We start from the raw sequence: 27,235 nt of genomic DNA on the forward strand, positions 1-27,235 counted from the left end.
TTGGATGGTAAGGAGTATTATTTTTAAAAAGAATTTTTGAAATCTAATAATGCGTTGCTAGATAACGCGTTGTAGCGTTTTTTAATAATAGAATCTTTCACATAATTAATTACACTAAATGCAGTTTTAATATTACAATTAATAGCAACATATTATAATAATGATAAACAAAATCAATCTTGTAAAACTTTTATTATGTACACATTTAAAAACTGCAATAATGTAAATAATCACATAAAGATTTTGAATTTCAGCATCCAATTTTAAATGCATAAATTGTACTAAAGTAGAATATGGCAACAGTGAAATAATCTGTTTTTAAGGCTTCAAGCTCAACTCCGATGAACAAGCAATTTTATTAAACTACTTCAATCGGGAAGGAATTCTGATAAAAGCATATTTAATTACATCTTTTAACTAGATAAAATTAGTTTTTTTTTCGCTTTTTTTTATACAAATGGTGGTGGTTGACTTACATAATCCATACAAACAACACTGCTAACATATATCTCCAGCCACAATAGAGAATTTTCAATTATGTTCGTCTCCAATAACTTTTGATATCTTCAAACAGAATGTTTAATCTAACAAATCAATAATTTTAATAAATGGACCAGAGTTACCATGTCCAGGTCTTGAAGGATGAGGCGGCATCTGTCATAATAATATAAAATAAAAAACTGGATTTAATCAGTATGGATAACATTTCAAGGGGCGAGTGATTCTGAGCCGTGTGTTCCTTTCTCAAGAATCCCTCCTCTTTTTGGGAAATCTAGTTGCCTATATGTTATACAAATGGGCAACTAGAGATCCTCAGAAAAAAACTAGAATCCTTCGGAAAAATTGGCAAAGAATCACCAATCTCATGCCACAAACATTTTTTTTAAAAAATCCCTTGATAAAAATTCTTTCATCTCATAAGTATATATAAATTTGTGGCGCTGCTTTCAGCGTCATAAAAATGCAGCTCCTTCATCTGGAAGTAGATTAGAAGAAGTAGATGCAAACAAACGTGATGTTATGCAAAGGGAGATGTAAAGTTTTTCAGTATATCTAGACTAGTACTATTGCAAAAACAAAATAAATAAATAAAATAAACGAATAAATCAATAGAAATTGCTGATATACTGATTCGGAGAAATTTAGATTTTTTTCTTTTTTTTCCATTGAATTAAAAAATTTGCTGCATCAACTTCTTAATGTATATTTAAAAAAAAAAAAAAAAAAAAAAAAAAAAAAAGGATTTTTAAATTTTTGTTCCACCTACAGCACGTAACTAAGAATAGTTTGTCATAATTTTTGTAAGAAAAAAAAAAAAGATATTAAGAGCATAGAATCGAACTGGATTCAAGAATCTCGCGATATAACGAATAACAGTGTCTAAGAAGTAGGTGGCGCTGTGTGCATTCACTTTCATTTGTATATATTGCATACTCTTTCTTGCACACTGCTCACTTCTGTAAATATCTCGTGCAATATACATGTATGTTTAAGACCTCAAGAGTTTTCTGTTAATAAGGAGTAACATGACATGCAGGTTCTGTAGGCAGCAAGTCCCCTACATGCACCTATTCCTCAAAATTGTACCGAATTAGAATCACACATTTTTATATAATTAAGGAAGAAAGTGAATAAATTTAATTTTGAGTGGGTGAATTTCTAGGATACAGATAGAAACACTGAGGTTTAACAAAGAATCAATAAAGATAGGCGCCATCAAACATTCTGATTGCTTGACATAGTTCTCCACCGACAGCTATGACACATTTTAGGTTATTTCCTTATTTCAGGAGTAAAATTAAAGGGGGGGGGAAGAAAAGAGTGCTAATTATTGAGATTTCTGTTCTCCTAAAAATAAAAAAGGTCGAATTTTGAAATATAATCGACTTCTAAATAGTTTATTATAACGATTTTCATTGCAATTTCAAGGTAAATAATAATGAGATAAATTAAGACGTTCCAGTGTTCGTAAAGCATGGACTATGTTTTTGAAGATCTTCTCGTCCTTTGAAACACTGTTTGCACAAACCACATATAAAATATTCACCTGATCCCAGATGTGAAAAGCAATGTGCGATGAGATCATTCTTACTGATGAACTTTTCTTTGCATACAATACAAGGATGCATTGGGGGTTTGTGACTTTGCAAGCAGTGTGCTTCAAGACTGTCAGCAGTAAAGAAAAGCTTACCACATGTTTTACATTCATGCTGTTTAGCATGCTCAAACATATGATGCTGAAATGTGTGAAAATGAATGAAACATTTAAGGCATAGACTGCAAATATAGCCCTTCACTTGATTGCTTTTCAGGGCTTCGTAAAATATTGATTTCTTCTCAGATTTGCATATATGAGCTTCTAGTTCCAACTTTTGATCAAAGTTTTTACGACAGAGAGCACAAATGTTCGATTCTTTTTTGTTAAAAAGAACATTATGTTGTTTAATGCCATTTTCAATGGTATAATTTTTATTTGATTCACAGTTAGAAGGAAAATCGTTAACAGAACTACAGTCCTTTTCAATACGATTGTCATTAAAACTCCAACTTCTTTCAAGTACGTTACTTTCAACGCTCGCATTGGAAGGCGTTGTGCAATGTTGAACTAAATGATTAAGCTTCTTTAAAGAATCGGGAAAGGTAGTTTCATTTGCGAAATGTTCATGTGTCTTACAATGTACTTCAAGTTCTTTTTTATCAACGAATTTTTCACCGCAGAGCTTACAAGTATAAAAATAAACACATTTTTCGATATTCTGATGATTACGAAGAGCATCTTCGTCAAAAAAACATAATTGGCATACTTCGCATACAGAATATTTTTGTTCTGTGTGTATTTTGAAATGAATTTTTAAACCATCTGAGTTATCAAATTGCTCGTCACAAATATTACAGATAAATTTTTCTTCTGCACGATTATGATAATCGAGCTGAAGATTTTCTCCACCTGAATTTATATCATAGGAAAAAGACGATGATATAACCGGAATTACTTTATTTGTATGAGCATCACTGTGTTCTTGAAATGATTTTTCATTAGGAAAACATTGCTGACAAGTATGGCATACGTATGGTTTATGCTCTGGATGAATATCAGCTTGAGGTTTTAAATTATCTTGAAATCTACACAGCTCTTCTTTGGAAACACAAGCAGGCTTAATATCGTCTTGGATGCAATCCACGGGTGAATTGTTAATCTGAGAAGGGCTCGGATTAGAAATTGTCTTATGCCTTAATTCATGCCTCAATAAAGCACGTTTTTCCTTAAAACGAGTGCCGCACACATTGCATGAAAGTAACTGAAGACGTCCAGCTTCAGTATGAACAAAGAAACTATGATATTTTAATGACCCTACATGCCTAAATTTTTTAGAACAAATATCACAGGAATATGGCATCTCACCGGTATGGATACGACTGTGGATGTTTAATTGAGCCCGTTTGGCAAAACATCTGAAGCATTCTTCACAGGTATATGGTCTTTCTCCAGTGTGGGTGCGTAAATGTCGTTTTAGGTAAACATTTTGCATAAATTTCTTCTGGCATATATGACAAACATACTTTTTATCACCATTATGTTTCTGAATATGATTCAGGAGATTAGAGTTAGAGGAAAAACTTTTCTTGCAGACACCACATTCGAATGATTTTTCAACGGTTGATCTCTTGCGGTCAATTATTTTATTTCCAACAGAAATCTGTAAGTCGCCAAAGTCACAAGATGCCATTTTGTTCTTCATCTTGCAATTATGCTTTTTAGAATGCTTTTCAAAGAGAAATTTGCTGCTGAAAGCTTTATTGCAATTTTCACATCTAAGCTTCTCTACTAAATGATTTTGTTCATAGTGTGTGTCAAAGCTTTCTTTCGATGGAAACTGTACGCTACATACACCACAAAATGGTAATTCATTTTCTGTAGACAGCCCGATTTTAGTAGTGGATGGAATCAACTCAGATTTATCCTCCATTATACATATGCACTTTATTTATGCAAGTGTAAGTAAGTAAATGGAACAGAAAAAACACATGATGAATTCATTATACTCCAAATGTCTCGCCCTGCAATCATAAAAATACATAAATAAGCAAAAATGTTGAATTCCATTATTTCAAAAAAACTAGATACAAATTTATGATATTTGTCTTTATCATCCGAGAGCATTTATAAAATTACAGATTTACTACATAAAAAGTCTTGATGCAACTCTCCATTCTTCTTAAAGCCAAAGGGTGTAATTAGAGTATCTATGAGGGTGTAATGTGAGTATTTAATATTGTACATTTATGAATATGAAATATTTCACAAAAGTAAAAATAAAATCACATCAATAATTAGTGTTTTCATGGTGCTATCTAAATATGATCATTATCAATACTTTTTCATTATGTCACTAGCCCAAATCAGTTAATAGTTTGAACATCTGTTTTCGTATATAAATAACAATTTAAAAGTCACCTGCCTTCACATCTAAATGCAATTTGACATAATTAGATGATAAAAAATTTTATATCCAAGATTTATGTTATGTCTGGAAACCAAAATATTTGCAGTGTGATATTGCATGTTAAAAGTTCTTATAATAAAAATAAATCCAAGATGTTTGGAATGTCAAAATTGTCATGCTATTCTTTTTTTTTTTTTTTTTTTTTTTTTTTACAACCCTTAGAAAATCAGCATTAAAGTAAAAAATAATTTTTATTGTATATAATGTTAAAAAAAATACCAAACAATAGTACTAAAAAATAATAAACAACTAAGAAATACAGCTGAATTTGTCATCAATTAAGAATTATGTAAATAAGCTTTAAGGCTTCTTGAATTCTTTTCACTCTTAGCTCCTTCCATGCCAAGTGACTCCCCCCCCATCCCCCCCCAAAAAAAAGGGGAAATGTGGAAATTAAATATTAATTTATGATAAAAAAAAATTAACTAAAAATATTTCTTCAGAAATTCTATTTTTTTCCTTTGAGGTTGTTTACTTATTAATATTAAATTGGAAAGTTCTAGAGAAGTTTTAATCATTCAAACTTTCTTCTATCTAGCCAAATTTGAAGACATAACCTACAATTTAAAAAGTTCTGAGCTTTAACATAAAAGTGCATTTTATCAATTTATAATATTCATAAAATTCTGAATACTTAAAAAAAAAAAACAGACTACTTTTAAAAAGTACATTTATTTACATTCAAATGTAAGAAACACTTATAGTTTTACTGGTTATTATATACTTATAAACGTGTACAATATAGAAATAAGAAATAATTATCTGAATTGCTATACCAGAGTGTCATAACAATCCTTTCTACACCACACCATATTTTATAAATAGAAAAATGTGTAAATTGAGCTTAACTTATAAAGTTATGGAAAATTGAATAAAAATTCATATTGTGTCTTACACATTACAAACACTTTTTTAACATTAAAATTTAAAATAAAAATACTGCAAAACCTATAAATGAAAATATATTATTTATTTATAAATTATAATTTATTCTTTTAAAAAAATAACTGCTTACTTTTTGCCAAATAAAAAAAAATCGGGGAAAGAAAAAAAGGAATGTAACACATTATTAATATTTAATAAAAGAAAACAATAAAAAAAATTCCACTATAAAATTATAGAAAATTCTTCAAGAGAATTTAACTGTTTTATTCTTAATGTAAAAAAAAAAAAAAAAAAAATGAAAGAAAAGACCTACTTAACAATACTAAATAAAATTTATTTTAATTGTTATTTCTTTCACTAAGTTTAACAGTATAATAATATATTTGTCTCTATACTTGAAAGAAGAATAAAAATAATGTATATTACTTACTTATATCAACAGTTTGAAGAAATAAAAATTTTTATTTTGTTTTAATGAAAAATCATCACTGGAAAAATATATATTCAAATAACTTTATTACATTAAACAAGGAAAAAAAAATTATTCATAACTCCTTATCAATATATAGAACATTATGAATTATGATGAATCTCTAATTCTATGCAAAAAAGAAAAAAAATTTGTAACTACCAGGAAAATTTACGAGAAATTTTACTACATGATATGCATTAAAATAACTTGGTTATAAAATAGAATTACATTTATAAAACATTACATTTTGTGCAAGACTTTTACACAGTAATAATGTATTTATGTTGTGTTTGTTAAAATCTGGATCAGAATGCTTAAGTAAAATCAATAAGAAAAATCAAAGGCTTGTAAATTTCAATTTAAAAAAGTCATCAAATTTAGATAGATAACTAATTTTGATTAAATGTCTTTTAGTCATCATAAACATTAATTTCTTATTATTTTATAATCACAGACAACTATCTTTTTTTTTTTTTTTTTGAAATGGATAGACAAAAATCTATTCCCAAAAATATGTCGGAAGTGGATAAAGTATACCAATTTACTGAAGTCTTGTTTATACTAATTTATTAAAGAACTTTATTGCCCCAAATATTTTCATTTTAAAACATTGTTACATAAGAACTAATTAAAATGTTGATGTTAAATATAATTATTAAATTCAGAAACTCATATAGTGCAATATTAAAAGTTGTTAATTAACAGTCAACTTATTTTTATTTGATATATTAAAATATTAGAATATCACTAAATATTAGTAAATATGTTTGATACATATAAACAATAAGTTCCTTATTTTTAGACTAATTTAATGCTTCAATTAATATTTGTGTTGATCCTGCTAATGTTAACTAGCATATTATAGCTTTCTATTAATACAGCCTAATGCTATATTTTACATTTATATAAAAATATGCAAATAGTATAGGGCTAATTCTATGATAAAATAGCCCTATATTATTTTACTATCTAAATACTGTTCAGCAATGGATTGTAGAACACTCCATGCTTTTGTGCATGCGTTAGGATGGGTTTAATCCATCAAAATAGGGGTGAAAGAAAAGATGAAAGGAGGAAATATTTACATTTACCAGTATCTAATAGAGGAAATCCAAAGTCAAAGGAAATACTGGAAATGCAGTTCATGCATTCCGCGTCTCACTCCTTAATGAGATGGAGTCGTTAAAATGTGGTTGTCTCAGAATCCGTTGACTAATAGTACATTCATGACTTTAAATGAAATATGCTTTTATTATATTATTTTACTTTTATTACAACAGATACAAAATAAATTTCTTGCATAAGCATGAGAAGTAGCTCAGTCAATTTTCAAGTCCATTATTCTTCAAATTCTTAAGGCATGTGGGGATAAACCTTCAGTTAAATAATCACATCTAGGTCACAACACAATGAATTTTGAACCTGATTCCATTCACATGCACTGTATACAGATATATATTTGATGAGTTTAAACATCTTTTATGTGTCAATACAAATGCTGATTTTGTAATTTGATTATAATTCAAAGTGATAAGTTTATTTATAAAAAAACCTTCAAGTATTTTTTAAATCAGACTAATTTAAGCAACACAGATTTAAGAATGGGGTGCTAATTCTTTTCTGTATTTACAATACTTATGCCAACCATTAGGTTTTAAACATGGTTAATCTAAACACAGTTTTTATAATTTATCAGTTAAAAGCTTTCACGCTTAGTGGAAGTATCTCAAAAATCTTCAAATACTGATGTAATTTTTTTTGATTGCATGAATATAAAAAAGATTGGATATACTTTATAATAAAAATTGGCATTTTGCATAATCAAGTGAAGTCGCATAAAAGTAATTTTATCAAGTTTCTTTATTACAGCTTTCAGGATCAAGAAAACTCATTAAACTATATACAATTTATACATTTGTACAGTGTTGTGAAATGTTTATAGAATCAATGAAATGAATTCTCACTTTATTCAATTCATAAATAGCTTGAATAAAGTGCCAATTTTGAGATTAAGAAAAACATATTGGTGCATCAAATAAGATTTTTAGTACAGCTAAAATTTTAAGATAAGTTACTTTCATAGATATTAAAAGTCATATAATGATTAATAAAAATAAAGAATTAATTGCAAAAGAATAATTTTTCTTTATGTCAGATAAAAATTAACATGGCTTTGCTATATATTTCTGATCACTTTTTCCCTTCGAACCACTTGTAGTCAGAATTTTAATTTACAGTATATTCATTTCTGAAAATATTTCTGTAACAAACAAATCATAAAAGATGCAACATTTCATACCAACTGTTTTATATACGATTTGTCCTTCGAATTCGCAATTAATTTTATGTTTGTTTACATTTTATCTTTTTACCACGGAGAAATGATATTTTTGATTTTTTTTTTTTTGGCAACGATCGAAATAAAAATTTTGCTTACTATTTAGCAATTTTTTTGTTAAATTTTATATAAAGCAATTCAATAAATTTTACTTGAAAAATTTCGTTTACTATTTTTTAAAAGGGGCAATAATTACGTTTATTTATTGTTGGTAATCAAATTTTCAAAGGAAACAGAATAGCATACTTCTTAAAATATGTATAAATGATTTTGAAAAAAATCAAACGAAATAAAACAAAATGAAAAAAATATATTAAATGGCAATGAACCATTATATAACTATACAAAAGCATTTGAGAGCATCAAAGCATAATTTAGGCCGATGACTATTGAAATTTATGGCAACATTTAATTCCCGAATATTGCGTCACTTCCGGAGTGGTTGTTTCGATTTTGATTGTAAACTGTTAATAAATTTTCTTTCTTTAGTTTGTTGTAAATTTGAAATATTATGGCTTCGCTTCATAGCAGTTTCCAGACAGATGCAGATTTCTGCCCTGAATGTGGGACGATTTTACCCTTACCAGGCTCAGAAAGAACTGTCACGTGCTTAGCATGTGAATTCAAAGTAGACGTTAAAAGTAATTTAATTTTTTTTTTTAAGAAATTTCTTGCGTCATCTAAATGTTTGAAAGCTATGCAATTTTTACTATGTTTATAAAATGCACTCCAATGGTTATATGAATTAGTTTACAAAATTATTATTATAATTGTTGGAAGAATACTTATCTTGACATTTTTTTCCCCTATTTTATTTTGCTTAATATTATGAAGCTTGGTTCTGCAAATTCTCCCCTGGATCACAGGGAAGTTTATATATATTTTTGTGGACCACATATCATTTTTTAAAGGTGCAATTGTAAAGAGCATTTTCAACTACATGAGCTTAGTGTTCCTATAATACAGCAATAATATTTTATATTATAGCTGTGAAAACAATCCTTGGAAATTCAATATCCTCTGCTGTGAGAAACTAAAGTTTTCAAACTCCTGTAAACTAGGTTACAAATTTCTCTTCTATATATCTCTGATAGAGATGAAAAATAATAATTTAGATTCTATATAGTCCAATAAATCTGACAAAATTCAATATTTACTTGTAAACCTTACTGACTAAATATATTGCTAATATTTAGTTTGCATAGTTTCATAATAATTTTAAATGTTCTATATTTTCATCTAGTCAGTAAGATATGAAAAAAGGAAAATAACATATATATATGGGTAACATACACTAAATGTATTTAATATGCCTGGAACTTAAACTATATAGAAAACTTGGTTAAACTAAAGAATACAGCGCATGTTTTTTGTCAGTCTCAGCCAAATCAAACCAAACAGTGGAAAAATTCATCAAATGTTTTTACATTTGACAATTTATTGCCTTTTAAAAAATTTATATTCACCTGTGTTCTTTATAAATATTTGCTGAAAGAGAAAATCTAATAAGTATGCTAAAATGAACTCGTTTTATAATGGAATGTATCCATGGAATTGTATGTTGAAATGATAGATGCATCATTCAGATAAAAGAAAAGTGGGTAATATGTTAAAATAAGTCCTTTTATCATGGCTATAATAATCTCTAAATTTAACCTTTTTGATTTTCTTTATATGGGATTATGCTAAGAATATTAGCTGTAAAATTCTAAGTCGTCCTATGAAAATCTACATGTAGCTTATTGGATGGCTCTAAAAATGTATACAAAATACTTGGGAAAGTAGCTAGTATACACTAATTTGTATCACTGTCATAAATCTTAAATTGCTAATGGTAATCTCATTTTTATTCTTATTTATAGAAGGAGGTAACCTTTTTTTTTTTTAATATTAAGTTCTTGATAAAACACATTTATTCTGCAAGTATATTTCAATTTAACTTCGCATACATATTACATTTAATTTGTTAATGTCCTCATTTGAGAGTAATTACTTTTCTCTTTTATGAATAAATCTGTCACATTCCATAACTGTGCCTAGTAAGTAGATATAAATTCTGAAATTCCTAAATAGGTTTTGACTGACATGTTTCTTTATTTGCCAAATTTTAAAGTGATAATATTATTATTTTGAAATTTATATTCAGAATATTGCAGTTAAATCAATTTTTTAAATTATTATTTTGTTGAGTATTAAAAATATTTAAAAAATTTTTTAATGAAATTTATGTCTTAAATTAATTTGACAAATTTAAATGATTCTCATAGCACTTATAAGCATTAACTATCATTTGTGAAAAATGAAAATCCGAAGAATGTTTTTGTTGTAGCAAAGACAAAGCTTTAGAAAATATATTTATATAAAAACTTTAAGTATAACATTATTATGCTGCTTCATTTATTGTTTTGATAAATAGTGCTGTTTCATTAGTAATTCATTGAGATATTATTGAGTTAAATTTACGGTTTTACCATCCATTCTTCTTGCACAAAGGGCATTTCGTGTAAATTGTGAGTATTTTTTCTCTTCTAGATTGAAAACGAAATTACATATGTGTAGATTATCTAGTAGATCTTTCTTAATGGGATTAAATCAACTATATTTTTATCATATCAAGAAGGAAAAAAATTGCAAATAACATTGTTTTCAGGGCTATCCATACATTTTTTTTTACCATAACAAAATTATAAACTTTCATTTATTGTTATCTATGGATAGATTTGGATATTATTATTATTTAATGGTTCATTTATATTAAGGTGACCATTTTTTTTTTTAACATGAAACCAGGACAACATGAATTTTGACCAGCCACACCCAAATTTTATAAATTTTTATCAAAAATTCACCCAACAGCCAACCTGTATACCTAAGTAAATAAAAAACTTAAATGTTGCGTTTATTTAAACACAAGAAATGTGAAAACTAAAATATCATTTTACAATATAAAAATAAAACATAATAAACATAACATGATAAGCCATACCTAATATAATAACATAATAAAACATAAGGAGTTATTTAATTTAGTTTGTTTTTTTATGTTTTTCTGAGGAGTGAATTGCTTTTAACAAATTTTTGTTTTCCTGTATATTTTCATAGAATTCCATACAGGTTGCATTTAAATTATTTTTGACAATCAACAAGGATTTCAAAGTTTCCACTTTCAATTGGGTTTTCTCGCTAGTCCAGATGTTGTTTAATAAAGAAAAAACCCGTTCGGTTGGTGCATTAGTTCCTGGCATACAGAGGCAATACTCTACCAATTTGCCAATATTATTGGACACATCATTTCTTTAAAGGCTTTAAAAATTTCAATCCACCTATCTGATACCAAAACACAATTTTGTTTCCAATGCCCAAGTTTCTCATCTGTGGTATAGCGCTGAATGAAAAAGATTTCATCAAAGAGCTCATCTTCAATTAAATTTATTTCCGGATAATGTTGAATTAAATAGTCACTGCATATTTGAACCATTTGATGCGTAGGTTTCATGTTTAATGTAATCCAATTAAACTTCTCGATTCCCTCAAAATGGCCTTCCCATTCTTCCAGATACTGAAAACATGTGCTGTAAAATTTCACCACTGTTTCTTTGAAAATATTCAATTTAACTAAGCCGTCTTCTTCTAGCCTTTTTAAATTTTGTCGAACTTGCAGGGGCAGAAACACACTTGCTATCCTGTCAGCAATTTTGGTTTTAAGGTCCTTATAAATGATATTTGTTTCCAACATAGAAATATCCTGTCCTTCTATCTTTAAAACCGTGTTATGAAACATTGACGACACATTATGGATAAAGAAAAGCCAAGATTCGGTTTCATGATTCTCAAAATAATTTTTAATAATTGTTGGAGTTTTTTCATTTGACGCAAAATACGATTTTAATGCAGGAAATATTTCCAACACGCGCTCAATAGCTGGTCGTAACGCTAACCACCGCATAGCACTGTAACCCAAAAGTTTTTAATATTCTTTGTCTACAAAATTACAAAATTCTTTTAATTTACTGACGCGCACAGTATAAATGTAAAAGTAAGAGTAAATCTTGGTAATTAAAGTTTGTATATCAATTGGATGGCAGTCCACCGCGGTTTGTATAGAATTGTTTAAATTATGCGCTGAGCAACCAATTCCCACAAGCTCCCGTCCATCCAAAGTAGCTTTTAGCTTGGTAAAAATGTTATTTTTTTCGGCTCTTCGCATGCCTTCAAAGTTAGTGTTGGTGTTGTCGGCACAAAACCCTAATATCTTGCTTTCTAAATTATGTTTTTTTTTAAGACCTCTACAATATATTCGGTACCTATGTCAGATGTTTCTCCTGGCAAATCCTTTACTTCAATACTTTTTACTTGTATTCCATTCTTGTATGAAAAATATCTGACAAGTAAAGGAATAAGTTTAATTTCTTTGTGATTTGAGGCATCTGAATACACTGATATAAAACTTACATTTCTCAAATGTTCATCCAATATTTGATTTGCATAAGGGACAAGTACATCGGTGATAATAGCTTCGCATTTGGTCCTAGAAAATGTGAATTTAGATCAAAATATGCCTTAATAAGTTTACGGGTACAGTCCATTGATCGAAAAGATTGATTATGCATAACTGTATGATATGCCCACAAACCTTCAGCTGCAGCTATTTTCTTCTCGGCAGTTTCAAATTCTTTTATCTTAAAATATGATGTCATACTCGCACTTGCAATTGCTGCTGACACTGCTTGTTTGTGTTTAACTGTTTTTATGTGGTTTTCAATGTCGCTTTTTCCACTATTTGCAATAGAAAACGCACTTCTACATTTTTCACAATATACTTCACTAGGATCAATATTATTACTTTCTTCAATAAATGTATATTTTAATTTTAAATCATCATTAAATACGCACTTTCATCGTTTTGCCGCCATGATAATAATAAGGTAGATACATCACAGTAGTTAGTACATCAGAACACCACTGGCTTGTATGACGTCGTGGCGGTCCTGCTCATGCGACACCTGACGATATCACATGGAATTATCAGGGTTGCCAGTTCTAATTTTATTATTTTTATTTTATTACTTTTTTTGTTTTAATGTTTTCTAATCTAAAACCAGTACTTTTCTTGTACTGGTTTTGTTTAATGACTAACCAGGACTTATGCCCTGAAACCAGTACTGTACTGGTAAAATCAGTACGAATGGTCACCTTAATTTATATATTTTTTATATTTGTATTATTTTTGCTTTTTAAAAAAATATTCGAGCTATGCTGCAGGCAGCATTTAAAAATATCAAATGCTTGATGGGTTCTGTCATTTATAGGAGTGTTTTCTATAACACCTCATTCATACTCATTAGAATCATCAGCATTTATTATTTGTCCTTACTTATAAATTTTACAAAGAAGAAAATAGAAATTACTAAGAAAGAATTAGAAATTATTCAAAAAATTAAGACAAAAAAAGGCTATGAATTTTTTAAATATTACATTGACTCATTTTCGTTAAACTTTTATGCCTCTGAGTAATCCAATTTTATCTTTATAATTCAGATTGGTTCTTTCTTTCTTTATTTTTTATCCATTTTGTTATGTAATTCATTTATAAGTAATATAAGGGTGTTCAACAGATTTCAAGCTAGATCTTGCAAATGTAGATGTTTGTTAATTATTTGAGAGAGATTTGTTCCCAGTGCCTAGAGAAATAAATCATCCACAAAAAATGGAAAGGAGGGCAGAATAGGTAATTAAAATCTACAAATAAAAAAACAGAAAGAAGCTGTTAGCCAAAAAGCCAAGGAATACTTTCTAATTTCGGTACCTGATCAGAAAGCCACAACACTTTTCAAAGATGTACTTGAATACATTGCAGACAACTCAGTTGATTTTTCATATATTTAGAGTGGCTATATAACTAAAGAAATAGGTCTGGTTTAAACATTTGAAAGTCAACCATCTGCATAACTTTCTTGATTCCGAAATAGTGACCCATATATAAACTGAAGAAAAACTATAGTTTATGAAATAGTATAATAAGAAACATAAAGGTATTGCAGACCTTTATGTTTATGAAGACCTTTGAATATATCTCACAGAATTTATGTAGAGACAAGTTGTCGGTAATGATAAATTTACTGAAATTTTTACTGCTGTATTTGAGTTAAGGACACTTCTAACAATGCAACAGTATTTTTTGTGTTACAATAATGTCAGTATTTCATAACTGTTTATTTTGAATTTATGCATGAAAACATATATCCAATTTTTATAAATTTTCTTGTTTGTGACTTTTGTAAAAATATACATAAACCCTTTAACCGATAAATAAAATACAATTATATGCACATTATATTTGAAGTGATAAATGAAAGTTTTTGTTTAATTTCCTATATGATGCTTCTTTATTTTTTACCATAAATATTTTGATAACCTAAAAAGGTTTAAAATTAGATTAAAAGAAATTCAGGAAATTGAAAATATATATATATGTATATTATTTTTCAGCATTTGACCACTTATCTACAGATTATGAAATAAAATTCAATAATCGAAGCAAATTCAAGAAATTGAAAGAAAAAGATAACAGAAAGGGTGCAGATGGTCCATTGGTATTTATACACATTTATTTTTTTCATTGGAGTGTTATTTTATGATATATTTTTATGCAAAAGCATATAGGACTGTATCTTGTTTATTTAAATAACATTAGTATATTCACTGTCGTAATATCTAAGATTTTGTTTGTTTTTTATTTTATTTATAAAAAAATCAAAGTTTGTTTATGTATAAGAAGAACTTGTAGATAGTGAATAAGTAATATATAATTTTGTTAATTTGTGTAGTTTCTAGTTATTAATTTTAAGGAATCAACTGTTTTCCTTTTTTATATCTTGGGAGATGATTCTTGGCATTTGTTGTTATAACGCAATGGGTAATACGTGCTTGCATGCTATCATTAGTGGATAGTATCTGACAAAACATGATTTTTATATTAGTTGCAGAAACTGGAAAGTATGTTTTTAAAATATGTTTTTATTGGAGTAAAAATTACTCACAGATTGTCAGATACAGTTAAATTTTATAACTGACAATTTATGGAATCAGGATTAAAAAACAGACCATAGTTATAGAAAAGCTTGGTAATTTTATTTGTCCTTTTTTACATTTTTACAGTGTTTTCATGATAAAACTATTATTAAAATATTATGAAGTGTTGTTTAGAAAGAAATTGAATGAATTTATTATGAGATAAATTAATTATTTTTTAAATATAACTTTGACTATATAAAATGCTTATGTGGACTCAAAATCAGATCGAATTTGTTAATTGCCGTTTTCAACACTTCGATCTGCCTGGGAACATCGACACGTGAATGGAGAAGATTTCAAGCGAATGCTACTATTGGTTTGAGAAATTTTTTAACAAAATATTAACAATAGAAAAAATGGATAAAATTTTTTACGATGAGTTGAAGTCATATCATATTGATTTTAAAACGAAATCGTCGAAAGAGAGAAGACAGGTCAAACGAAAATGCTCAAAAATTGTTCTTAAGAAGATCCAGTCGTAATGAATGAGATATTGCAATGTAATATTATAGAGGCAAATAGTAGTAGTTCTGCAAATGATGAAACGTATTTTATATCATGGATACCCCTTATACCTTCTGACGGCAATATGCCATTTAAATTTAAACGAAAGCAGTTTCCAATTCATTTGACTTATAGTATGACAGTTAATAAAGCACAAGGACTAACTTTTGAAAAAATTGGTTAGATGCCAAATAATCCTATTTTTTCTCAGGGACTGTTATATGTAGGCTTCTCATGTGTTAAATCCTTTGACTCTGCGACTGTTGTAGCACCGAATAGGGAAAATTGTAAATTGTTTATACCAAGAAGTTTTAAAGAAATGATTTCTGAGTGGTATAAAAATTTTAATTTCTAAATTCTATGGGTATCATTTCATTCAAAACAGACTGCATATAATATTTTGTTGTCAAAAAAGTTTTGAATATTTTGCACAAGATTATCAATTTTAAAAAGTCAGAAATATATCATGATTTCAATTTCTAATTGTCAACATATTTCAGAACATATTCTCTTCCCTAATATGTCTTTTTTTGTTTTCTGCCATTGATTGTTCATGTTTCAAACCACTTTTTCCATAAATTTTTTTGTAAATAGTGATTTTTTTTAAAATTCTGTTTCTATGGTATAGTTCCCAAATTTGAAAAATTGTGAGAAAAGCATAATTTTTTAAAAAAAAAAAAATTATTTGATGGATGTATATAGTTATTTAAATGAAAGGTTGTTTGTGTTTGCAAAGAACTTTGATGTAAGTGATTTTTGCGAATGTGCTTTTTGCTTTACATTTTTATTTCTTTCGTTGTTTTATCATATTCTGGAATAAATTGAATCTGAATATATCTGTTGGTAGACTAGATAGATCTGTTGGTATATATCTAGATAGTATCTGTTTCTAGATAGATCTAGAATAAATCTGTTGGTAGGTGGTTTAGTAGATGGCCCAGCTTGGATCATGAAGCAATCCGAGAGGAACTGCATCAGCAGTTCCCTTTTCCTGGGGGTTGGTAAGCATAAACAAGCAGGGGGTGGAGCCCCCTAGTTATTTTTTAAACATAAAATGCTCTAACTACTACAATAAAGGAAATTCTCCTATTACATTATAGGGGAAAGAACTATAAAAAGCACAATATTTAAAGTTATAATCATTTTATCTGAAACGTAACTTCATTGCAAAGAGCAAAATATTTTTTATTCTCAGCTTTATGAAATACCAAAGAATTTTTTTTTATTCTATGTAATTGTCTTATTGTGAGGAACTACAAAAGGGCATACAAATAAAAAGAATAATTGAGAACTGTTAAGGATACATTAAAACATTTTTGGAATTTTATATATTTTCTCCCCATTGTTATATTTTTGATTATCTTGCAAAAATAGAACTTTGATCAGAAATTTCTTTTTAAACTATGAAAGAAAGGAAAGCAGAGAAGTTTTTGTATCTTGCTGTGAAGATGTACTTTTAAAGTATGCTAATTTCTTCTGAATATTTCACATCTAAAAGTGATAGATGTTTTTATTAAAATTATTTAGGAATTAAATAATTTTAATAAAAACATTTAGATGTCTTTATTCTTGATAATATAATAAATCAATTTGATTGTGATTTAGAATTGCGGATAATATGTTTGTTGTAAATTTTGTAATTCTAATCCAGTCTTTGTGATCTGAACTTTTTTGTTAAAATAAATTCATCACAATATCAGAATATGATATATATATGATGACTTTTCTTTAAAAGATTTTGGACATCTGTACCAGTTTTAAATTTGTGTTTTGATTATTTAAGTAAAGATAAATTATTTTATTCTGGAAATCTTTGATATGTTAAAAAAATTTTTAATCTTTCAAACACATTTTCAATTGATAATATCAAATTGATCATTTATGTAATCTTATATGTAATGGATATATGGTTTGTAAGCTGACTAAATAATTAACTTATAAGCATAATTAACTCTATAATCCCTAACTTGACCTTATCGGCGTATGACTCTGCGTTTTAATGTGCAGATTGTAAACGCTCGATACATAAAATAAACATTTCTTATTTTAGGATATTACGACCAACGATTTAAAGTATTTTAAAGAAATTAAAATAAAAAAACAAACTACGTCAAATCCAAGCAACGGCGAGCATCTCACTCGTTCTATTTTATTTTTTACAATATAAATCTCGTTGCCAGATGCAACAGCAGAAAAATAGTTTTATTTAACACAAAAATAATATATAAAATATTTTTGATGTAATTACTTCAAAAACAAACATGAACAATTATAACAATTAAACAAATACAAAACATTAATAATTATTTATAATATTTAGTTACGCGTGAACCACAATAACTTGCGATGATGAGTTGCGTTACTCACAACCTGTTCCTACATCACTCCCTTGCCAGTAACGAAGTTACGCTAATTAGAAAAAAAATTGAAAATGACATTTAAATTTAATATGAATATAATGCACTAGAACAACATTTTATGCATCGTCTGTAAAACGCACAGGTCGTTTTATTTTCCTTCCACAACGTGTTTGTGTGGTTAAAGCAGACAGTTTCTCGTCCTTTATTGAATCACTTAATGCACTCTTATGTTGCATCCTTTCAGTTGAGTCACTTCTTTTGGGTTCACAAGATGCAGGACTGTTAACAGTTGATGGCAATGGAGCATCAGAAGTGTCAAAATGTGTTAACTTATAGGCTGGTTTAATTCGATCAATAGAAATATTTACATGTTCACCTTTGATTAACAACGTGAAAAATTTTTGCGTTCGTTGTAATACTAAAAATGGTCCTTCATATGGCGGTTCTAAGGGTTTTTTTACGCGATCAATCCTAAGAAAAACGTGAGTAGTTGTATTTAAATCTTGTGGAACAAAAATGTGTTGTTTACATTTTTGCTTGGGTATTCTTGGTTTTATTAACTGCATCTGTTTTCGCAGATTATCAACAAAAGAATCTGTAATGGACACAGTTTTCGAATCTTCAAAAAATTCACCAGGTAATTTGATAGATTTACCAAATACCATTTCTGCTATTGTAAAACTACAATCGTCTCGAAGAGAAGCTCGTAAACCCATGAGAACCGTAGGCAACGACTCAGTCCATCGAATACAGTTGTGGCATTTAATGGTTGCTTTTAGCGTGCGATGTAGGCGTTCTATCTTTCCATTGCTTTGGGGATGATAAGACGTCGTATGCCGTAATTTTACACCACAAATGATTGCTAATTTTCTGAATAATTCTGAAGTAAACTGAGTTCCTCGATCCGTAACCACGAGAGAAGGTACTCCAAATCGTGTTATCCAGCATTCGTAAAAAGCTTGTGCAACAACTTCAGCAGTGATCTGTCGTAAAGGAACCACTTCCATCCAAGATGTGTGTCTATCGATGCATGCCAAACAATAGATGTATCCATCCGATGGAGAATACGGCCCAATCAAATCAATATGAATTACACTAAAACGATCATCTGGCGGTTTAAAAGTTCCAAATTCGGATTTTGTATGCCGCGAAATTTTATTTTTTTGGCAATGTAGACATGCCCGTGTCCAGTTGCGAACTTCCTGTTTCAGTGAAGACCAAATGAATCGTGATGACATTTCTTTAACTGTTGTACGAATTCCGGGGTGAGCTAAACAATGGATTTGTTGAAACATCCGCATACGGAAAGGCTTTGGAATAAAAGGTCTAACCTTTGATGTAGATGTGTCGCACCATAAAGATTTTCCGGATGGAAGTTGACACTGCTTAAATTTCAAGGATTTACTGTAAAGTCGCAGTTGTTTCAGTTCGTCATCATCAGTTTGGGCTTCAGCAATTTGATCATAGTCTATAGTTGGCAGGTTAACATTAGCAATTCTCGATAATGTATCTGCGACAATATTTTCCTGACCCTTTACATGACATATATTTGTGGTAAATTGAGAAATATACTGTAAATGTCTCAACTGTCTTGGCGACGCTTTGTCGTTCTTTTGCTTAAAAGCAAAAACTAAAGGTTTATGATCAGTGAAGATTTGGAAATCTCTACCTTCCAAATAATGCTTAAAATGTTTTACGGACAAATAAATAGCCAAAAGTTCACGATCGTACGTCGAATAATTGGTTTGTGCCTCATTTAACTTTTTTGAAAAAAATGCGATAGGTTTCAACCCATCAGGTTCGTGTTGTTGCAAAACTGCTCCTATAGCCAAATCCGATGCGTCTGTGTGAAGAGACAGAGGATAATCGGAATTTGGATATGTCAACATTGCAACTTCTGCTATATCCATTTTGCATTTTTCAAATAATTTTACAGTTGCCTCACTCCAAGGCACTTTTCTCTGATCTTTCTTTTTGGCACCTTTTAAAAATTCATGAAGAGGGGCTTGAGTTGCCGCAGCATTTTTTATGTATGGACGATAGAAGTTTAGCATACCTAAAAATGTACGCAATTTTTGAAGGGTGTTTGGCAATGGATACTCTAATATGGCCTTTACTTTTTCAGCCAGGGGCCTTGATCCTTTAGCCGAAATTTTATAGCCCAAAAATTCTAGTGAATCAACTCCGAAAACTGATTTGCTGACATTTATGCGAAGCCCGTAATCATTTAAGCATTGAAAAACAATTTTGAGATGTGAGCGATGTTCTTTTGCACTAGAAGAGGCAATCAATACATCATCTAAATAAGGGAACACAAAGTCTAAATTTCGAAATACTTCGTGAATAAATCTTTGGAATGTTGCCGGAGCATTCCGCAAACCAAAACTCATTCTGTTAAATTCGTAAAGTCCAAACGGAGTAATAATAGCCGTTTTTTTCTTGTCCTCCTCTGCAACAGGAATATGAAAATAGGCCTTAAAAAGGTCAATTTTAGAAAATATGACTTTGTTTGGCAAAATGTGCTGAAAATCTTCGAGTCTAGGAATTGGATATCTATCTGGAAGTGTTTGGTCATTCAACCTTCTGTAGTCCCCGCATGGTCGGAAAGATCCATCTTTCTTCGAGACCATATGCAGTGGACTGGCCCACTCTGATTTAGATGGACGAATAATATTATTGTCCAGCATAAACTTAAATTCCTGTTTGGCAGTTTCTAATTTCTTCGGATCTAATCGCCTTGCTTTAGAGTACACTGGTGGTCCCCTAGTTTCTATGTGGTGTTTTACAGTATGCTTTACATCAGAAATAAAAAAATTAGGTTTTGTAATAGATGGGTACAAATACAATAAATCTGAATATTTACAGGCACTGTACATTGTATTTACACTGACATTTAAGGGAGGTGCAACTTTCCCTTGAGAAGAGAGGTTAGTTATTCCGTCAATTAATGTTTTATTCTTAACGTCAACTAACAAATGGAAACGATTTAGGAAATCTGCTCCTAAAATTGGCTGTTTGATATTTGCTATGACAAAAGGCCATTGGAATTCACGACGTAATCCCAAATCAAGGGTTAATACTTTCGTTCCATATGTTTCAATTTCAGTTCCATTTGCAGCATATAATTTATAATCACTGGTTGAAATTTGTTTTGCGGTATTGGGAAAAATGCTAACATCAGCTCCACTGTCCACAAGAAAACGCAAACCCGTTGTTTTGTCAAAGACAAATAGACGATATTTACGGCAATCTTGATTTACTTCCGCAGCAGAACTCGCCGTTAAGTCTGCTGCTGATGCTAGTTTTCCGAATTTGCATTTTTCCACTCGCAAGGTTTCTTGCATTTATCGGGATGACATTTTGCTCCAAATTTATAATGATAAAAACAGTACTTACCAGCAGGATTAAATCGTTTACGAGACGCGCTGCGCCCCCGATTGTTTTGATTAGCAGCTCTGCTCCTTGAACGACTGCGTTCAAGTTGTAAGCGGTTGATTTTACGCTCTAAAGAAACAATCTGCGAACGTAAACTATTTATTTCACTATCCTGCTGTATATCACCTCTAGATGTAGCATATATTTCCCGATTCGGATGCATTTCTACAATACGGTCAGCCATTTCGGCAAGTTTTTGGATATCTTCATTGCTGACGATTAGGATATTTCGGATGGAATCCGGCATTTTTTGAAGAAATAGAGTTTTCAACACATTATCCGAAATCCCATCTGTCGCCAAACTACGCATTTTTTGAAGTAGTTGAGTTGGCCGTAAATCGCCTAACTCCATTTCTGACACGAGACGCTGAATACGTCTATTTTCACTTTCTTTAAAGGTATTCAGCAATCTCTCCTTCGCAGCGGTATATTTATTTTCATTAGCATCAGTGACTATATCCCATAAATTTTCAACAAATTTTGGTTCCATCTGCGCAATTAAATAATGAAATTTTGTTTCCTCTGATTTAATACCACTAATGGAAAATTGCGCCTCCACTTGGTAAAACCAAATTTCTGTCTTTTCTGTCCAAAATGGAGGTATTTTTATACGAACCTTGGCTACTTCACCATTCGCTGCAGTTTCCGTTGCACTTAGTTTCGGTTCGTGTTTTTCGCTGGTCGCCATTGCAGTTCTGTTTCCGGGTCACCACTTTATCGGCGCATGACTCTGCGTTTTAATGTGCAGATTGTAAACGCTCGATACATAAAATAAACATTTCTTATTTTAGGATATTACGACCAACGATTTAAAGTATTTTAAAGAAATTAAAATAAAAAAACAAACTACGTCAAATCCAAGCAACGGCGAGCATCTCACTCGTTCTATTTTATTTTTTACAATATAAATCTCGTTGCCAGATGCAACAGCAGAAAAATAGTTTTATTTAACACAAAAATAATATATAAAATATTTTTGATGTAATTACTTCAAAAACAAACATGAACAATTATAACAATTAAACAAATACAAAACATTAATAATTATTTATAATATTTAGTTACGCGTGAACCACAATAACTTGCGATGATGAGTTGCGTTACTCACAACCTGTTCCTACAACCTTACATTATTGTGTTTATGTTCTAGGCATGCTTGTGTAAGTGATAAATTCAATTTATTTGAATTAAAATTATTACTTTCTAATCAAGTGGAACTTCTCTTTTACCTGTAACTAAAGGTGGGAGTCCAAATGACTGTGTTGTTAGCTCTGATTATCACGTGGTATTTTGTCCTTGAATACAATCATTTCCATAATACCTTCAAATTGGTCTTTAAGCAGTATATTGGCAAAAGTCTAAGTATGAACACATGCATTATTCTTATACATGCATCGAGTTATTCTTTTTCAAAATTTTTGTTCTTATTTAAGGAGTCATTCACACCATGTCTCTGAAACTGCTTTTAATTTGAATAATCCAAAAGGAATAAAGAAATATTCTTAAAATAATATTTTATTATATTGTATTCTTTACTATTGTTTGTTAAATTCTAACAATTGTTAACATTAATGTAATTTAGGTTTTTTTTTCCTTATAATATCTTAAATAATAAAATTTAACATTTTTAATATTAAAATAATAATTTAAGTCATAAAGAAAAATAAAGTTTCCATTAATTTTTTTTTTTTTTTTTACTTGGGCTCTATCGCCAGAAGATATGTAACACACGCACACACACACACACATATATATAATGATATCTTTTAATCTAATTTAAATCTTAATTAATTTACAAACTTTTATCTTAAAGTAGCCCAAATTAGTTTATTCTAGAATTTTCTGTTATTTCCTTACCGAAATCCTACTTTTTATTTGATTCTAACATGTACTCTAAAAAATTGCTGACTCATCAAGTTATCATGCTCCGAGTGAAGGGATAAAAATCTTTAATGCTTGTGGTATAACTTCAAAAATACTTGGGATTCCCTTTTCTAAATTGAAATGTGTCAAAGAAATCTGTAAAACCATCTCTTAATAGAAACAGTAAGAGAAAAATTTCTCATACTTTCTGCATGTATTCTGATATCAAAGAACATATTTTTTCACCTGTCATTCAATTGTACAAATCTTGCCATCCTGTAAAAAAAATTGATTGAAATTAAATTCTAAATTTGTCTCCTCAGCCGTGCTTCTGTAAAGTTTTATATATAATATTGAATAATTTCACACAATCTCTCTTTTCTTCCTTCTGCCTTCTTTTGGCTCACTGCTCTATACTAGCCTTGGCTGAAATATAGAAATCATGACGAGCTCTAAAATTTGAACTACTTTCTTTGAAATTATAAAAAAAAAACTAAGAACTCGATTATTGTTTCTTCAGATTATGTTATATATATATATTAAATAAAATATATTTATATATATATATCAAAAACTTCAACAAAAATACGTATATGTGGATAATTTTTAAATATTAACTTTTATTTGAATTTAAGGCTGCTGATCGAGAATGCTCTAAATGTGGTCACCAAGGAATGACATATTCAACCTTACAGACAAGATCTGCTGATGAAGGACAAACAGTTTTTTTTAGTTGTCCTAACTGCAAGTAAGTGCTATCAACTCTAAGTATGACTATTTCTAATTTATCATTATTTAAAATACCATTCTCCAAATTCTATAATATTATCCATGTATTTGTTAATAATATACTTCTTAAATATGTCTCTATGAGAAATATTATGTATTTGAGCTTTCTTAAAGTCTTGCATGTGGTTTTGAATATTTTTTTCTTCTTTCATTGAAGAATCAGTATCAGATGGATCTCTCCATGTTAACATAAATTGTCTTCTTGTAAGTTTAGGTTAAATATATTGACCAGTAAATCTTAAAACATGGACTGTAATCCAATGTAAAATCACACCCACAAAAAATACTGCAGTCATGAAAACTCTCACAGTAATGTCTTTTAGATTCAATATTTTTTAGCAAAAATAGTGTAAAAGTACAAATTTGGTTAAAAGATTTTTTTAAGTTTATGTTTCTATTAAACTTTTTAGTTATCATTATTTATTTATTTTTATTTGAAATCCAACTTTCTAACTGCTTCAAATATATTTTGAGAGATGTTTCAAAATGTTCTTAATGTGAATACTGGTCATAAGTGGGAAAAAGGCTTAAAAGTCCTGATATAGGCAAGTTAGAAGTATTCAGAAAACCTGTCTTCTTAAAGAATTTTTTTAAATATTTTGTTACATTTTCTTACCTTTAAAATAATCAGAATCTAAATTCAAATTCAATTTTTCATTCTTGTCAATCATTAATTTTTTTTCTTTCTTATCATTACATTATATATATATATATATATATATATATATATATATATATATATATATATATATATATATATATATATAATGATATTTTAAACTCTTAATTTAAACCAAATTAATTTCCAAAGCTTTATCTGAATTTAGTCCATAGTAATTTTATTCTCTCTTTAATATCCATCTCGGGAAAGCAATTTAAAATTGCTATGGGCTAAATTAAGATAAAGTTTTATAAATTGATTTGGTTTAAATTAAGAGTTTAAAATATCATGACATATATATCATTATATATATATAATATAATATATTTTTTTAATTCTTCTGTATTGTTGGTTGAAATACTATTTCAATTGATTGAAAAATGAATTAATAAAAATTCTAAATATAAGAATGTTTGTGTTATAAGATTAATATTTTTTTTCCCTTAAAACTTTGTTAGAATAATTTAAAAATTATAAAATTCAGAAATGGAAATAATAAAAATTTATATGCAGTATGTACAAATAAGAATTATTGCTGATCACAAACTAACTCAACATTAAAAGAAAATGAGTATTATTTTGTGTTTGAAAAAAATTAACCTGTTTTGTATTCAGTTTGCAATACTGCATTACTGGTTTAACTAATATATCTAAAAAGGTTGATAATTTGAATTCTGGTTATTTTGTTTATATGTGTAATCAAAAAATTTATATTGTCAATAGAAGAAAACAATATTTCTTAGGAATAAAATGTTTTCAAAAAATTTTTTTACCTAAATATTATTAATTAATCTGTATCATTTTGAATTCTATATTAATGTGTGTTTTTCGTTTTTAGGCATCAAGAACTTGAAAATTCGTGATATATTAATTTATTGCTGTTATTAATGTCACATATTTTGTATAATTATGAGAAGTCATTTATGTATTTCATTAAGTAACACTTTAAAAAATAATAAATTGAACTCATTTACATAGTAGATGTGAATTATTTATTTCTTTTGAAAAGATTATTCTTCTTTCAAAGTATTATTCCAATTTTGGCTTTAGTTAAATCTAGTTTAAAATACTTGTAATTTTGTAAATATGTTACAATTGCATCAAAATTGAATTTTTATTATTTGCTATATGAATGTATTTATAAGATTCATTAATAATGTCAGTAATTCATTAATGACAATTTATATAAAGTGTGAACATTTATTCTATTGCTATCCCTGAAATCCACCTCTTTCTCGCTTTCACTTTATTCTGTTAAAGAAATATCCATACAGAGGTGTACTTTGAAAAATAATCTAATAGGTCTGTAAGTTATAACAATGATTTATTCTACACAAATGTACTGTAGCAAAACATAGCTGAAGCATATACAAAAACAGCATTTGCAGTAAACAACAGTAAATCATAATCCAAGAATGCAACAGCACATAGTGCTCAGAGGGAAATTGTTGGAGATCAATGTTTCAAAGAGACTTCACTCAACTCCTCTTTTGACCTCGACTCAACTGATTTACTCTGATATGTAAGCTTCCACTTTTTATAACTCTCCATGACAGGCTGTACAATGTTCTAAAATAAATATCGGAATGGAATCCTAATGGATATATCACCAAAATTCTTGAATATTTGGAGTCTTTCATTTTTATCTCCAAATGATCACCAAGTTTATCAGAGCTAAGGGCTCATTAACTTGACATCCATTCAGCAGTCTGTAAAATATCTGTAAGATTCTCTTCCTTTCTATAAGATAACTGTGCAGGGATGTAAAATTACAAATTCATAATAATACATACTCATGTACTTAATTGTTTAGATAATATTTTTACTAGAATCATTGTGAAATCAGTGTCTATCTAAATTTTTTTCTTAATTTTCTATTACTTACAATCATTTACCAGTTATCATTGATCAAACCAATCTGTTATTTCTAGGACAATGCAACACTGTCACATTTTGTGATTTAATTACCTAAAATATGGCAGCAGACTGGTAATTCTTTCATTGAAAATATCCTCAAAATTTAAAATCCTTGGTGAATGCATTTGGAAGAAGGTACAACCTATAATTTTATCAGCAGCATCAAATTTTTTAATGATCCAGCCATGGATGACATTAGAATAATAATACTGAAAGATCATATTAGTATCATTTCTTTCTATATTTTACAAAGCTAATTAACAGAGGGAGCAAATACAAAGATTTTTGGATTTCTTAGACAGAAAAATACTTTTTGAATGAAATACAGAAATGTTTGCCCTGTTCTAAACTGAAAATAAGTTACTATAATCTTTTTTTAATTTGAATTAACAGAGAAATCAGTTGGTCTTTATTCTCAAAATATGTGTAGTA

The 27,235-nt window shown here is 28.8% G+C and overlaps 2 protein-coding genes across 2 annotated transcripts; one reads left to right on the plus strand and one right to left on the minus strand.

Moving 5' to 3' along the window:
- Positions 1-325: 325 nt before the first annotated feature.
- Positions 326-8,263, minus strand: LOC129962741 (zinc finger protein Xfin-like). The gene is made up of 2 exons (XM_056076721.1): positions 8,162-8,263; positions 326-4,059 (listed from the first exon to the last, which is right to left on the minus strand). Exon 2 carries the CDS (start codon positions 3,966-3,968, stop codon positions 1,950-1,952), a length of 2,019 nt encoding a protein of 672 aa, XP_055932696.1. The 5' UTR covers positions 3,969-4,059; positions 8,162-8,263; the 3' UTR covers positions 326-1,949.
- A 337-nt stretch (positions 8,264-8,600) lies between these two features.
- On the plus strand, positions 8,601-25,866 carry LOC129962742 (DNA-directed RNA polymerase I subunit RPA12-like). The gene is made up of 4 exons (XM_056076723.1): positions 8,601-8,841; positions 14,690-14,793; positions 24,072-24,184; positions 25,725-25,866. The coding sequence occupies exons 1-4, from the start codon at positions 8,712-8,714 to the stop codon at positions 25,747-25,749; spliced, it is 372 nt and encodes a 123-aa protein (XP_055932698.1). The 5' UTR covers positions 8,601-8,711; the 3' UTR covers positions 25,750-25,866.
- Positions 25,867-27,235: the final 1,369 nt, after the last annotated feature.

The sequence above is a fragment of the Argiope bruennichi genome, chromosome 3, assembly GCF_947563725.1.
Source record: "Argiope bruennichi chromosome 3, qqArgBrue1.1, whole genome shotgun sequence".
Lineage (NCBI taxonomy): Eukaryota > Metazoa > Arthropoda > Arachnida > Araneae > Araneidae > Argiope > Argiope bruennichi.